General features: G+C 35.3%; 1 protein-coding gene across 4 annotated transcripts in view; it reads left to right on the top strand.

Moving 5' to 3' along the window:
* The window catches only part of TRAPPC12 (trafficking protein particle complex subunit 12), a 49,102-nt gene that overhangs the window by 14,220 nt on the left and 19,102 nt on the right, over positions 1-15,780 (top strand). For all 4 annotated transcript variants that reach the window (XM_054628802.2, XM_077175044.1, XM_077175042.1 and 1 more), the window contains exon 6: positions 10,900-11,012. In XM_054628802.2, coding sequence (XP_054484777.2) covers positions 10,900-11,012 — 113 coding nt within the window. The remainder of the gene's footprint in view (positions 1-10,899; positions 11,013-15,780) is intronic.

Consider the following 15,780-nt stretch of genomic DNA (forward strand, 5'->3'; position numbering starts at 1 on the left):
CATAGATTTCAGCCAAGCATGGCTCCTCGTGGCCCCCCTTAAATTTCTAAAATAGTTTCTCATGATTCTTCTTATGATTATGCAATGATTATATTTAATTACTAAACAATCATCACATCTAACAATTATATCATTTATCACACTGCTTATGCAGGTGCAATGATCTGGCAAAACACAAAGCCTAACATTTTCAGAGTCTATCTTTAACATTTTCCAGGGCCCCACTATCATTATTGTGGAGGTAGTGATAAGAAGTAACAACAGGTAGAGCAATATAGGTAGGCAGTGTATTTCATGATGCTGCTAGAGAGGAACGTTTTAACAAGTAAATATAATGTTTTAGCTCTATGATACTGAAATTAAATACTACCAAACTCAAATAGTTCATTTTACTCAAAACCAGGCTTGAAAGATGATGAGAGAGTTTGTGGAAACAGACTCTATAAGCTTTTTTCTCTTCAGTTCATCCAGGTAGTATCACTATGCTATTTTTAATACTTATACACCCATATGCTACTGCAGGTGTTATTTCCTGGTTTATAGGATTAAAGGAAAAAAAAACCTATATTTAGAAGTAATTTAATAATTCTCCTTAATTGAAACATGATTAAATGTAGTATTATTTGCTAAATAATTGAAAATAAGTAAAAATCAAAGATTTACTGTGTATCTCATTATTGAAGAAAACAAAAACAACACCAGCTTCAATTCTTTTTAAGCAGTTTGTCTCATGTTACAAATGCACTACTTTCCACTGCTTCAAAGAGCCTACAGGTTAGCCACATAGTTCCACTACTCAGGATATTCTAGCTCTCCAGAAGTCTGCGTTTGAAAAATTGCTATTTTTAAGAGCAATTTTACTCTTGTTCAGGCTATTTTGAAATTTTATTTTTCTATATATGTGTTATTTAGAAAAGAATAACTCTCTGATGCAAGTACACTCTTGAGTGTTCTTAATGTTCTTTGGCTTTTGTATTTGAACCACAGTGTGTAATAAGACATTTGTAAGAAGCAGTTTTTACAGACAGTGCCACTCTGAAATATTACAGTCCATTTTACATGAGATAGCCTTGATGGGGTAACCTAGAAAGAAAGAAGATTTTGAGGTTTCTGAGGAAGGGAAGTTGGCGTCAGACAGTTCACAATTTTTTGCAGATTATTTTGTACAGTGATGCAAAAGATCAGTTTCAGCCCAGCAAGGCCAGTGGGGACTGCCTAGAACAACTCCCTCTGATGTTATTCATGGTCCTTCAGGTAATCACAGGCAATCCACTGGGAAGGAATTGTGTCAGCTGGAAGAGTGAAAAAGGTCCTGGTCATCAGGTTGGATGGCTTTTTGGATCTGATGTTCTTAGGGCAGCTGCACACACAGTAGCAATAGTTGTCTTCCACAGGCCGTATGTATCTCTCCACATCTTCTTCAATATTAAAAATAAGCTATTTTGTCTAAGAAAAATCCTTGCAGATCATGTCAATATTTGGGGTACTTGAGTGCTCATGCCACAGATGATGCAGGGAGCAGCAGTTCTGGACAGTTTGGCCAGGTGTTGAAATCACCTGTCCTGTGATTGAGCTTTGGATCCTGGAGCAGTCACTCAACCACTGGGGTTGTTTCATTCAAGTTATGAGGATATTGATGGTAAAAAGAGGTGAGCTTAAGGAAGATAGTCTATTTCATAATTATATGCTTCAGTTAATTTTTTACAGTTGAACATATCAACTGGGACCATAATCTGATCATTTGTGAGGAAAGTAGGATCAGGGTTGGATGGAGCTGACCTGCTAGTTGTAGATATCTCATATGTATAACATATACATCCAATATGGGAACAGCTATTAAACATTCCTTACATAGTTTTGAGGAGAGAGAAATAGCATTTCCAGAGATGTAGGAGAACACAAGCAGTTGTTTTTTGTCTAGCCTTAAACTATGCTATGCTGGATTATGGATAAAGAAATTTAGTATACATGCATTGTTAACCAGCTAATTTAAATAATAAAATACAGATAAATCATTCCTATATTTTGGTTAAAATATATTAGTATGAATACGCAATCCACTGCTATTCGGCAATTTTGTGTATCATTTTGTGGTGTAATAAGCCTAAAAGAAAGGGCTTAATTTCAGCATTTTAATTTTGATTCATGGTATATAAATGGAGTAAGCACTTAAAAGTCAATTTAAGAAGTGAGAGTATAGATATAAATAATGTTCTCATTAATTGTAATACAGATAATACTTTCTGTACTCAAAATATTCATAATAAAAAATAGTACGTTAGGAAGTTTTCTGGGTTTTGTGCATGAAGTAGGGGAAGTTTGAAATTTAAAGCACTGAGAGTAGCCCTTCATCCATTAATCTCTGAGAAATCTATCTCAAATAATTTAAGTTACAAGTAACTGTACAAAAAGTGAAAGATGCTTTTCCATTAATTTAACTTAACATGGCCAACATAGTCCTCTTAATTTCCCTCTGAAACTCACCTAAAGCTGTTTCCCTTTCAGCAGCGTTGCTAATCTTCATTTCTTCCTCATATTTTGTATGGCATTGGCAGCCATGATGTGTATTGATCCCAGTATTGTTATCTTTATCATGGCTGTAAGATCTAGTCCTTCTGGAATCTTCTTTTCCTGGTTTCTATGGGCATTTTGGTTCAGTCATTTGCATTGCCTGTGGGAGTGCAACCTCTCGGGACATTGATTCTGCTGGGATCCTTGTGTTGGCCAGTGGGGTTGGTTAAGGCACTCATAGATCATTGCTGATTGATAAGGAGCAAAGAACAGACTGTTCCCATTTTCTAGTAAAATCTTAAAAATCCTTAGTTATAGATTTAGTTCTTTAAAATTCATCTGCATAGAGAAGCTAAATAGTCATATTTTTACATATGTTTTTCTTTCATAATAGGTAGGTCTTTGGGTCAGATCTGGAACCCTGTTTCAGATTGCTTCCTGCATATCTTCATTGTTCTGTGTGGGATATGTAAGGCTGAATTTTTGTCATCCTACTCATGACAGATGGATTTCAGGAATTTTTTTTAACGGTTTTACCTTTATATTTACACAGTCTGACCCACTTCTATTCATTACTATTTTTTGTCTGTGTTCCTTGTGATATATAATAAACTCTCATATTATAACTTGCCTAACCTGAGACAGCATTTCCATTGGTAATGCCTATGTGTTTCTGAACCTGTGAGAGCCAACAATTAAAATGGAACATTAAAATGCTATTTCATTTTTTATGAGGTAATTTGGTCTTATTTCTGGTTAATAGAGCAGTGGGTTCCAGAAAAGTTAATGCTAACAAAATCAGTCTTCTAAAGCTACAAAACTTGTGAATAATTTATTTTGTATTGCAAAGGGGGAAAAAATAAGCTATGCATAAGTAAAAATTTAACTTCTGACCAGAAGCTTATGTAACATGGGGTGGGGTTTCTTTCCCTTTACCCTTTTCATTTTCTTTCTGATCATGCAGCATCATCTGTATTCTTCTAAATGAAATCAGTCTTCTATTCTCTGGTGGGAAGGGCCTAAATTAGGAACATGGCATTAAATATCTAGTTGTATGTGTTCTAGAAACTTACTTCATAGTGTATTCCTTCCCTTGACCTCTTGGTATTTCAATTTCAACACAAGTTTTCAAAAGTGTGGCAATGTTGTGACTAGGGATACTCTAGTGTGTCCTGTGATAGGATGGCACTTCTGGGTGGATAGTGATTGTTTAAAAAAAATAACATAAATTTTATATATTTTTTTTTTCCTCTATATATAAAATAGTGTGAGTCTAGATACCACAACTGCTTTGGCATTTTTCACTATTGCTACTTTTATGACATTACTAATACCCACTGTATTTAGAATTTTTATCAGAAATACATGAAAAAATTGATAGAAAAAATTTGTGTGTAATTTAATTTTTAATGTGTCCTTAGTTACTCAAGCAGTGATCTTAATTTGTTTCTTTTGTTCAGTTTTGAAATTCCAGTCATTCTAAAGGAATCATGTCATACATGGTCTAGAACTGTCACACCAACCCATGCTGTTAACAAGTTTTCAGTGCTGATGCCTAAGGTGAACTGTAATAATTGTTACTACATTTTGTAAGCTTATAAAATAGCAAAAATTGTGGTGAGAAACTTGTTTTATGTCTACAGAGATACTGTGTTAGGTATGAAAACACTTATCCACTTAGTATTAAACACAGTATTTCTCTAATGCCCACAAAAGACATTTTACAGGAATCTGGACTGTGTATAGTTGCAAGGTCTGCCTGAAGCTTGGTCCTGTTTGTGAATGTCAGCCTGTGCCATAAAGAAGGACAGACTTGGATTGGGAAAATGATCTCCTTTATGTGTTGTCTCTACCGTGGCATTTGGCCATTTTGAGTTTACTGTCTTCCTTTTTCTCTTCTACTTGTCCATGCCAGTAGGAGGCAGGCTGGCTGAATCTTCCTTTTTATTAATTTATGGGGTCTGATGATGCTGTAAATCATCCTTTTTTGCACCTTCCTCAGATTTGGTAAGTGGGATAACTGTGGCAGAATGTAAAGTGGTGTGGGGAAAAAAGACTAATAATAATAAAAGGATTAATAATAAAAGATTGTGGTAGGTCAAGAAACAAAAGGAAATAATTTTAAAATAAAGATAAGAGAAGAAATGCACTGGCTAAGAAATTATGTCTTAGAGAATGCTCCTCATTGTTAATAAATTTTGCAGAAAGCAGAAAAAGAATACTCCACCATATTGTTACATGTAGTACTGGCTTTTTCTCATGTGTTACCACAAATACTGCCTTAAGTTAGCACTCCCATGTCAGACTGATTGAGTCTTGGCAGTTGTTCAGGAGAGTTATTCATTCAAGCTCATGTTGGCAGTAAAAATATTAAAATCTCTAGTGGAACTGGTTACCCGTTATTTTGTTTTCATGATTGTGTGCCTCTCCACTGCCTCTTTAAATTCACTGTTGTGTTGCTTCAGAGCTACTGTCTACCTGTAAAATCAGCTAATACAGCTTGAATAAATACCACTCAAATGTTGTGGTTCCAGTTAGTTGTTCAGGCTACTCAGACATGGAAATAGAATTTTTTCTGAAATAAAACAGATATTTTATTTAAGAAATGTATGTATAATCTAATGGGGTAGAATACTGCTAAAATACTTAATTCTGCATTCTCCTTTCCCAAAGCTACATAGTCTCATTGAAAACAGTATCAGCTTTACACAGGATTTCTTAATAATATGAGCAAATAACTAATTTCTAAATTCTGCCTTATTACAGTTATCAGTAGGTAAGATTTAGGGTGATCTCTTTGCTGCAGGGCAATTTTTGTAGTTTTCCTGCATTGTTTCTGTTATGTTTTCCTTTCTTCAATGCAAGTAACTCCAAATTACTGAGGAAGTATTTTTGAAACTTTTTAAAACCAGATCATGATTCAGAGTTTCTGTTCTTAGGTCATGTGCAGTTAAATTGTAAAGTATATGCAAGCATGTAATTTCAGATAAAATTTTCAAAACATTTTCTTTAAATGGTTACAAACATTTAGTCTCCTATCTCATCTTCAGTCTCTCTGGATTGATGGTAATAAAAAAACCCTTGGAAATTAGTCTGTTGAACTGGGATTTTTAAGTGTACTTTTAATTTCTAGTCAGTGAAGCTAGGATTTGAAGTTCACTACATTATCCCTCTTAAAAATCCTATAAATTTTGGTAGAAGTATGTTTGTGCATATAAAGGCAAGCATATATATCTCCTATGTATATATGAGTGTAAAGCAAAAGATTTTTCAGAGGCTCGATACAGTGAAGGAATGAATGTTTCTTTTGTTTTGGTTTGGGTTTTTTTACTGTTACAAAATCCCACTTCATCCTTTCAGTAATTGATAATCTGCTCTTCTGTTGCTTTTGGGCATTTAAGATTTGTTGAACAAGCTGTAGAAGGCAGATCAGAAAGCATTTCTGGTTACTTGTTTGCAGCAAGAAAATTCAAGGATAAAATTGGCATTGGTCATTGGCATATTCTTCTCTGCTCCAAGAGGGCTGCAGATCAGGGCTGCAGTTCGAATTTGATTGACATGAGGTGATGTTTGTGTTTTGACAGTTATGAAAATGTGCAGCTGTTCATAAAGAAATAGAAATTGAAATCTGTGGTCTTAAAAAATTCTACCTGATCTTGCTCTTTATTCCATCTGTTCCCATGCTTTCAGTGTATCCATTTTCCTTTCAGCAGATCTTTTTTTACTTTTGCCTTTTGTATGATGATAATACATATATATATATATATATATATATACACATGTGAATGAGATTAATTCATGTGAAAGGGACAGTCAAACATCACATTCTTTGGAAGAAAAATCTCCAGTGTATTTAAAAGTAATTGCTAAGAAAATTGTCTTAAAATTAAACCATTTCCATTATGTATTTTTATATATTATTATGAAGCCCCTAAAGAGGAGCAACAGAGGTCAACTGTAAAATATCAAGCTAGAATAAGACCTGCTTAAATTAAAAATAAAATTTCGATATATAGCAGTAATTGTAGGGTATTGCCTTCTGTGGAAATTATCTAAGCTTAGCTGGCATAGTTTTACTGTGTAAGGACATTACTGTAGAAATTGGAAGTATGAAGTAGAGAGCAAAATCCATTCTCCTATGCTCTTAACTAAACATTTTAATTGCAGGATATGCTAATTGTTTTAAATACTTCCTTGACATGTTGCCCTGCTAAATGCAGTACTGAATGAAATGTAATAGAGTATATGGGTTTGGTTCTGAGTAGCTTTGCAAAAGGCATTCTATGATAAATTCAGTGTTTATATAATTTTTTTTGTCCCTAGTGGGTTGCCACAGGAATAGATATGTATGCCTGCTCATAATAGAAACCTGTTATAAAGAAATATGTCTTTCCCTGAATGCTTTAAGTGGCCTAAAAGTGAGTAGGTGAAACTTTTCTGACAAGATAATGTAACCCTTAGTCTAACCAGCACCTGTATTATTTCTGTTACAGCTGAGTGTTAGTGCAGTCAATTGTACTTTTTTTTTCCCCCCCAGTATAAGTGTGTTCACTGAGGGAAGTATAGTTTTTTTTCTCCCTGCTAATCTCTTTTTTCATTAAATTTTCTGCTCCAAACTCTACAACCTGCCTTTCAGACCTTCATAATACTATTATTATTGATCTATTTGTCATCAGCAGACATCATTTACTTCTTCCCAATTTTCTTGTAAACCAGATAATGTAAAATTAAAATCACAGTGTTTTCTGAAAATCTCTTTTGCCTTTTTTAAGTCTCACCTCTTGTCAGCCCTAATATAGCTGTTAATCAGTTACAGAATTACATTGGTGAACAGATCTATTTTCTATTACTGCCATGTATTTCTTTTGAAGAAGTGTATGTAAATTGTATTAACACCTTAAACAAGTAGCACTCATTGACAACTTTACCAAATCTAAGTAAATTTATGGCCTTTTTTAACTAGAAAATCAATGTTTTACTGTAGGAACTGAATTAGATACATTTTCCGTAACTCATATAATTTAACTAAAAAGTTTACTTGTAGACAGGAACATATCTGGGAAAATGCACTTAACCAAAAATCTCAAGAGTTTATAAGCAGTATATTTAAGGTCTTTATTTGGATTGAGTGGCTTGAATAAGTGCTGCAGGTTTTTTATGAGCAATTTGCTCATCTGATTTGACCTGGAATTACACAATACTGTTTACATGGGCTGGTAAAAAAGCCTTATCAGTGGTAAAAGGACGTTTCTTTTCTCCTTTCCCCAGCTGTCACATTTGTATGAGAACACGTGTACAGTTTTGTCCTTTCTGCAAAAAAAAAGAAAAATACTGCTATTCAGAAGGATTACAAGGGCTCTGAGGAAGAGGGCAGAAAGAGCTAGTGTTTCTGATATTTTAAATAAACTTAGTTGCTTACTTAATAAGCAATAAGTAACAGACATTGATTAGATGGATTTGCTGGATGTTTACAGTAAAATTTCTTGTGTTTATGTCATGAGTTTGAAAAAGAAAGAGAAGAAACAGATGCTAAAGTTTTAGGTGCTCCTGTGAGAAATTGTAATACAAATTCTGGTTTGAAAATTCTTTACAGTAACTAGCCTTGCAGCCCGAGCCAGCTTTCTCCTGGTTTTGTTTGAGAGATCTGTCACCACACTTGATGTACTACTGAAGATCTCACTAAAATGTTTTTTGGTCACAAGCTATGAAGGAAATACTAAGCAGTTGAGAAATAATGCATCCATACAGTACATTTTGAAGTAATACAGTTCTGAATGCGTGTTACAACTGAGGATTTAGTTGTAATAGAAAATAAATCAGATTCTTATGGAGTTTAAGTTGACCTGGAGTTGCATTCATCATTCTGACATCCTCTGACACCGCTTCCGATGATGTACATTGGTCGTGGGTTGTTCTTTCCTTTCACAGGGATTGTGATAGAGTGGTTTCATTCAGCAATACACAAGATCAATACTTTACTAAATACAGAATTCCAAAAAACTGTATCACAAAACGTTATGTAAATGTTATTACAAATTGCTCATGTGAGATGTTTCATCTGTACTCCATTAAATACCTGTCTATTTGTGTGTTGACTAATTCAAAGAAAACTAATTCAAGTTTTCTGTATGAGTGTTTATTGAATTGACCTTTTGTTGCATTTTACAAGAGGATGTAAACTTACAAACTTGTTCAGAACTAACAGTGCTGCAACACAGTCAGTAACCAAATGTTGCTAAACCTTCAGTTTTTTTCAATTTTTTACAAAATTTTCTCCCCCTTTTTTACCTTTGCCTCAGAAATCCCATTGAGTGCAGCAGAAGGTGCATAATTGGTAAATTAATACTACCTTCTCCAAAAGAGCAGTACTAAACTAGCTGGTTTTAGGTACTGCTTTTTCTAACAGGATTCTGTTGGATTGTTGGAGTTATTAGAACTTGGTCATCGGAGAGGTAATAGAGATAGAACCAGCTGGAGTTCAGATTTGCTTCCATAAGTTTGCAGTGCAGTTTGCAACATGTCTGCAAAGCAATTTTTCTCTGGTATTTTGGCACAGAATTTACTCTTAAATTATTTTCCACTTTCTTTGTTGTTGTTCACTGCCTACCTACACTGACTGTATCTTCTGTCATGCTAAGCACTATTCAGAATGCATGCATAAAATATTTCACATCTTTTGTGACTGGTTGAATCAACTTCTACGTGTCTGTTAATAGAACTTCAAAGGTGGTTTTATTTGCTTAATGTGTTTTCCACATATGATGATGCATGAAACTTGTGTGCGTCCGTTACAGGAACTCAGCAGTCGGGGAAGCCATCGGGAATAGTTAGCATCAGCCAAGAGAATTTATGTAGACATAAGTGGCTTACTGTGAAGGTCATAATTAGTGAGTCTTGTGATTAAAATTTTGTCAACCTTTAAAAAAGTCTAGAGGCAGTGACTCATTTTGTATAGCATTCACCTCTTTGACATACAAGCCTGTTAAGAACAGGTGCAAAAATCTATTTAGAAAGCTCCTGAGTCCTGTTTTTGAGAAAAGATGAGGCAAGAGGTAACTTGAGAGAGAAATCCCCTTAGAATATATGTATAGCAAATGTACATATTAAAATATTAGAAATGTGGTGATGCCTTGTAACGGTTACCTGAAACAGAGGCTAGACAAAATTAAGAGAATAAAAGGGGGTATTAAGAGAATAAAAGGGGGTGTTTTATTGAAGACCTTCAATAGGTACACCTTGGGCAGTCAGAAGCCTCTGAGGGGCTACACCCCAGATGGACGATGGTCATGAGTTTTTCACACCAAGTTTGGTCCATTTCCATTATCAGGGGTTAATCCTCCAATTACAGTTCTAGGTAATGATGTAATTTACTCCAAGTTTGCCCCCCCCCAATTCACTGTTGTTTACATCTCCTGGGGCTTGAGACAATAAGGTGTCCTTCTTGAGTTTCAGGCTTAGAGAGGAATTGTTTTGTCTGAATAAAATGGGAGAACAGTAGCTGACAGGCTATGGAGTTTTATACACTAAAGCAGTACAGGATCTGAAAAATATAAAAGCTAAGTCGTAAGGCAGTGGTGGCATGGTATTTTGCAAGGCCTATATCCCCATTATGCCAGCTCTGATTTGGTTTCACTAGTGGTCTTTAGTTTATGTTTGGTATTGTTGTCTGTGTATGAGGATTATGCAGTTACCTGAAAGCAAGATGTTGCACACATTTGGGTTCGGGTAAACTCCTGAAACTGCCTGTGAAGTCAGCCTGGATGTCCATAAATGTAGATAATGAGGTCTTTGGTACTACTACTACTAAATATTATTATTATTTTTATTATTCTCCTCAAATATTTCTTAAAATTCCCTATTCTTTGATGTTTTAAATGAACCAGAAGTTACACAAAAATATGCCTAGAGGTTTTGCATGCCCTGGTTATATCTCTTTCACAGGCATACTTTGAAGGCCAGTAATTTCATCTTATTTCTTCTACATTGGTTGTAAAATATACATAATTATTAAATGCTAGTGGTAATGTAGCTGCAACTACACTTCATTTTTTTAATCCTTCATTTTAATTAGTTTGAAGAAATTTTAAATGAAACATTATACTTCCCAGTACAACTTGGTTTTGAAAATTTGAGTTTGGTGCACCTTCTTCTTGCCTTCTTGATTATGGTTTACTTGTGTTCAAGATATTTTAAACGTCACATGATATAGCTGAAAAGAAGTTTCCTGTTTTCTCATCTTTCACAGTTTTCATCAGTAGAAGAAAAAGATATGAAGGCAAAATGGACTTTTTGATATAAGCACTAGTGAGACATACCTTTTTTAACATAGGCAAATCACAAACTGATCATTATAGCAAAGACACTTAACAAAATCAATTGTGTTTCTAGGTTCCATGGTTCCTTTCTCCATGCGGATTTTGCATGCTGAACTTCCTCAGTACCTAGGAAATCCTCAGGAGTCACTTGACAGACTGCACAGTATGAAGATCATCTGCACCAAGGTAACAGCATCTCTAGGCACTAACATCTCGTAATGTTTAAGAAATAAATTTTACTGTCCTTATAAAGAACATTGTTTCAATTATGACATTTTTTACTCCATCTTGATGAAAATAAGAAGTTTGCTATTAAAAGTAATGAAGTGCCTCTTGCATTTTAAGAGAGATCCTTCTCTTTGTGGTAGCTCTGGCTCAGTTGAGTAGAGCAGAGGACAACATTTGTGCTTTTGCCAGACAAGATGTGGAGCACAGTAAGCAGATGTGTTTAAGGGCAAGTAGGAGAGATTTCTGTCCTTCACTCAGCTGTGTCCAGCTTGCTGACAACAGTTGTTAATGACCTTGATCCTTCAGAAATAGTCCACATAACTGGTTTTAGAAACAACAGTCATTTAGGAATATAAATACAACCTGCTGAGTTTGGTTGGAGTTTTTGTTTTGTTTTGTCTTGTCAAATGCTGTAACAAAAAATTATGGCCTAAATTATAACATGGGATTTGTCAGTGCTGAAATTGGAGTCATGGTGTTGTGAGCACTAACTTTATCCACTAAAACCAGCAACCCTGAAGCATAAATATTTGCCCTTAAATGTTTTTCTTCACAGAAGTCTTTCCCAAGTAGTCTAATGCACCAGTGACCATGAATTTTACAATGTGGTAAACTGTAGAAGATATGCACCATTATTGCTTTATCTATGACACTTGAAAGTTCAAAACTGTACATAAGATAAACACATGTGATTACTTTTCATTTTCAGTATTCTGTAAAAGTTTCCTATATTTGCTCTTTAAAATAACTTGGATAAGGGTAGTGGAAGGATTTGATAATTGCCAATTGTGTAGCTGTAATGGCATTAAGTGTATGAAATCAACTTTCTTCTAACAGAGTAATATGTAGGAGAATCAAATGTTTACTGTAAAAAGCCCAGTTCTTCTTATTTTGAGGAGAAAGCTTGAATGGTTTAGGTAATAAGAAGTGAAAGTCGCATTTTTTGTAAAGTTGGAAAGAATTGATTTGGAAACTTGAGAAATAGATCTAATTTGGCCTAGAAGTGGTACTTCTTAGCATTTGAAGACTGCTGTTACCTCTCATCTAATATCAATGTCCAGCTATTCTCTCCAGCCCTCTTCTTCATAAACAGTCCTCAATTTGAAGTAATTCTGTTCTTCTAGGAAATGCCATACCACCTCTATTGCAGGATTTCATTTCAATAACATTTGCCTGCCCCAGTCTGCAGCAGATCAGCTGTTTCACATCTTGGGTTTATGCAATCTGGTATCAAGTGCTACACTGTCTGCCCTCAGTCATGAAGGTGCCACTAGGTTCCAAAACTAAACTGGTTTCTAAGTTCCTGAATCTTGTAACAAAGAGTAAAAACTGAATGTGAACAGGGGAGTGACTGCTGAGCAGGGCATCCATCAGCTATCTGGCAGACTAGATCTGGCCATATCTCAGTTACAGTGTGATCAGCCATGATTCTCTGCAGGTTAAAGATTGGTCATCAGTAGAGGAATGAAATAAAAGGAAATTAACTTTGTCCCCACACACACACTCCTTTACAAGAACTTGAAGTCATCTACAGCCTTGAGGTGGATCTGCCTCTGATGTTTCTGTACAAGTGCATATCCTTAGAGCATATCCAGTGTACCAAGGAAGCTTTTAAACTACAGTACAGCATTTTGTTTGAACATGAACTAGGCTGATTATTTGTTTAAATAAGGGAAATGGAATATGGTGGAGAAGATGAAATAGAAATAGAGTTACAAATTAATATATACATATTTCCCTGCCCGCTAAGTTCTTGAAGAACGTGTCTCTTTGCTCATATTCTCAGTCTATCAATTGCTAATGATCTGTGTCACTGAAAATTCTGTTATCCCTTGTAGCCTTGGAGAAAGCTGCTTCAAAGCTGGCTCTACATCTTCCACAAGCTCTTTTGAGGAGTCTCTCGTTCTCTGCACTTGGTGTTGGTTCAGAGATTGTCACCTCTTTGCCTTCCTGTGTCTGAGTTTGCAAGGTTTCCCCTGTGTTAGTGTGTTCAATTGCAGCAAGAAAGACAACAATATCCCTTTGGTCCTGACAGCTTCCTCTGAGGCAGGATATGGTAGCCAGGACAAGCTATTGTCTGTGCTGATGGATGCTTCTTTTTAAAGTACAGTAGACAGATAACTTCTAACAAATAAAACATCCTTCTTGGAAATATTTCTGATCAGTTATTCTAGATACCTCATTCCAGATTACTTCATTTGTTTGCATTCATTTAAATACCTTAGTTTTTGGAGCAGCTCAAGGACAACTGTAGAAAGAAGAGTGTGAAAAAGGACAGTTTGTAAAGATGACTCTGTTTTTAAAGACAGTTGTGAATTGGTGGCAATTTAACCATTTGAAGTCAGGGCTGGCTGATAAAGAACATTGTTTTTATATATTCTGATTTTTGTATAGAAAAAATCAGAACTATTTTGTTGTTTGTCTAATAATCTCAATCTCAACTGGAATGTTCAAGAATATGGTTCTAATACTTACAAAAACCCATGGCATAACCAGGAAAATAACATAAAGGATGTACACTCATTAGTCTTAATATTTGTATGTGACACTTGGGAACCATTTGGGTTATAACAGAATTAATTGGGGAGCTTTCAACCAAAAGCCTCTAGTGTTTTACCTCCCTATTTTAAAAAGTGGAAAAATAATCTTTGGTCATCCATATTTACAGAAGGGCATACGAATCATCATTATGTAAATGAGATGATCTTGGAGTCATAAAAGCTAGAAGAAAGAAAAGACCTATTAGCTCACCTAGTCTGTCTCTCTGCAATGCAAAGTTGTTTTGTAGTTTTTAATGAGCCAGCCTATGGTACTGAGGCCACATCCCCTGGGAGGTTATTCCAGGCTAATGGTAGTGCATTCTGATCATAAGAAAATTCTGTTCTTTCTATTTCATTTCTCTTTCTTAATGAAAGGGTGACGCTTTTTTCCTATCCAATACTTGATTTTAATCTGCTAAATTCTTTATTGCTTTTTGTTGTATATATTCTACAGACACCTGTCAACTTTAGATTAACCATTCAATTTAAAGATGGAATGGGATTTATTTTGGTTACTTGGTCTTTACAGCCTTCATCTACTTATATATCTTTGGTACCTGAAGCAGGATTGGAGGTTGGGTGGAAAAATGTTATTTTAATTTTTCCTGAATATATGTTTCCATATATATTTTTCCTGCAATAATGTTTTAGCTTTTCCAGTATTCCTACAAGTGTCTAATCAAGATCTGCTTAGATATTTTGCATCTTCTTCTATATGAATGACATTTGGGAAAGAAATTATCTGTAGTGCCAAATGGGTGTTATAGGCTGGGAGAGGAGCCCAGTGAAATTGTTGCAGTCTCTGTGTTATTGCTGGTCTTCCCAATATGAACTGCCTCAATGAGTTGTTACACCAATAAGTCTGCCTTGAAATAAATGGTCTTTGAACAGCCAGGCAACAAGAGTAACAATAGTAACTTAAATCACAAAACAATTTGTTCTTTTCAAGTGTTCATTTGAAAACATAGGCATCATCAATTTAGTGCTAATAGTGCTGAAGACATGCTAAAAATGTATAGCTGGAGACCAAAATGTGAAAAGGACAACTCTCAGGCTAAATGTAAACTCTTCTTGTCTGTAAGTACCTATGCTTCCCTAGATGCTTGAGGGAGAGCTGGAAATTTACACATTTCATAGCATGTTTCACTTTTAAACCCTAATCCCTCAACTGCTAGAGCAGTTGGGCTCTTCTGCCAGGTGAGTGGAGCAGTGGCAAGTGGGTTAACACTCTTGCTTCCTAAAAAGGCCTCTGCAAGTGTTACCTCAGCAAAACTTGTCAGAAATACTTTGTGCCATTTGCCCATCAGCCACAACTTCTGTAGTTCTACCACTCTCCTTCATGGGTAGTTATGTTCTTCCCTGGCCCTTTCATACACACTCTTCCATATCTCCTGGCCTTTTCTTTTACTCCCAAATTGGTGAACTTTTCAGTCTCTTTGAACTTCTCAGTCTCTTAGGTTTGATTACTATAAGCTTCTAGTGGCTAAGGTGACGTAAGTTTTCTGGTTTTCATATGTTACTTCAGTCTAGAGGGTATTTGTCTTGACACCCTGTTTTTACGTTCATAGAAACAATGATGACCTGTACCAGTCTGAGTACCCAAAAAGCCTCAGTTCCAGAAGCACCAAAAAGGCTGAATGGTGGTATGCATGTATTAGCAATTCTGGCATACAGGCAATAATAGATGGGGAGTGAAACAGAAGACTTGGTGAAGTAATACTAGCCAGTGAAACTAATTAGTGTGCATAACAATAAGGGTTCAAAACAAGAAAATCACAGGTCATATGTAAAACTGATTAATTAAATGGTAGAAGTGTTCAATCATATTTTTCTTCATAGTAGGAACATGGGTGGTTAGAGTTATGTCATGTGATATTGCTAGAATAAACAGCTTGCCGCCTAAATATTTCATACTGATTAAATGCAATAATTTACACTGAGAAGCTGTCAGAATCATTAATGTTACTATTAAACAATTGCTGGAAAATGGGGAAATACACAAATACTGGAAAACTGCAGGTGATGTTTTTGTGCTTAGGGGCAAAAGAGAGCTAAACCTAGGGAATAAAACTATTAGCCTCAAATTATCACCAAGCTCTGTTTTAATGATGTTGAGCTTCAGGTCACAGCTAGATATCCCCAAGTAATGTCACAGAATGGTTAATGTAATACTCTAATTGTATGCT

This window comes from Agelaius phoeniceus, chromosome 3, assembly GCF_051311805.1.
Source record: "Agelaius phoeniceus isolate bAgePho1 chromosome 3, bAgePho1.hap1, whole genome shotgun sequence".
NCBI classification, from domain to species: Eukaryota; Metazoa; Chordata; class Aves; order Passeriformes; family Icteridae; genus Agelaius; species Agelaius phoeniceus.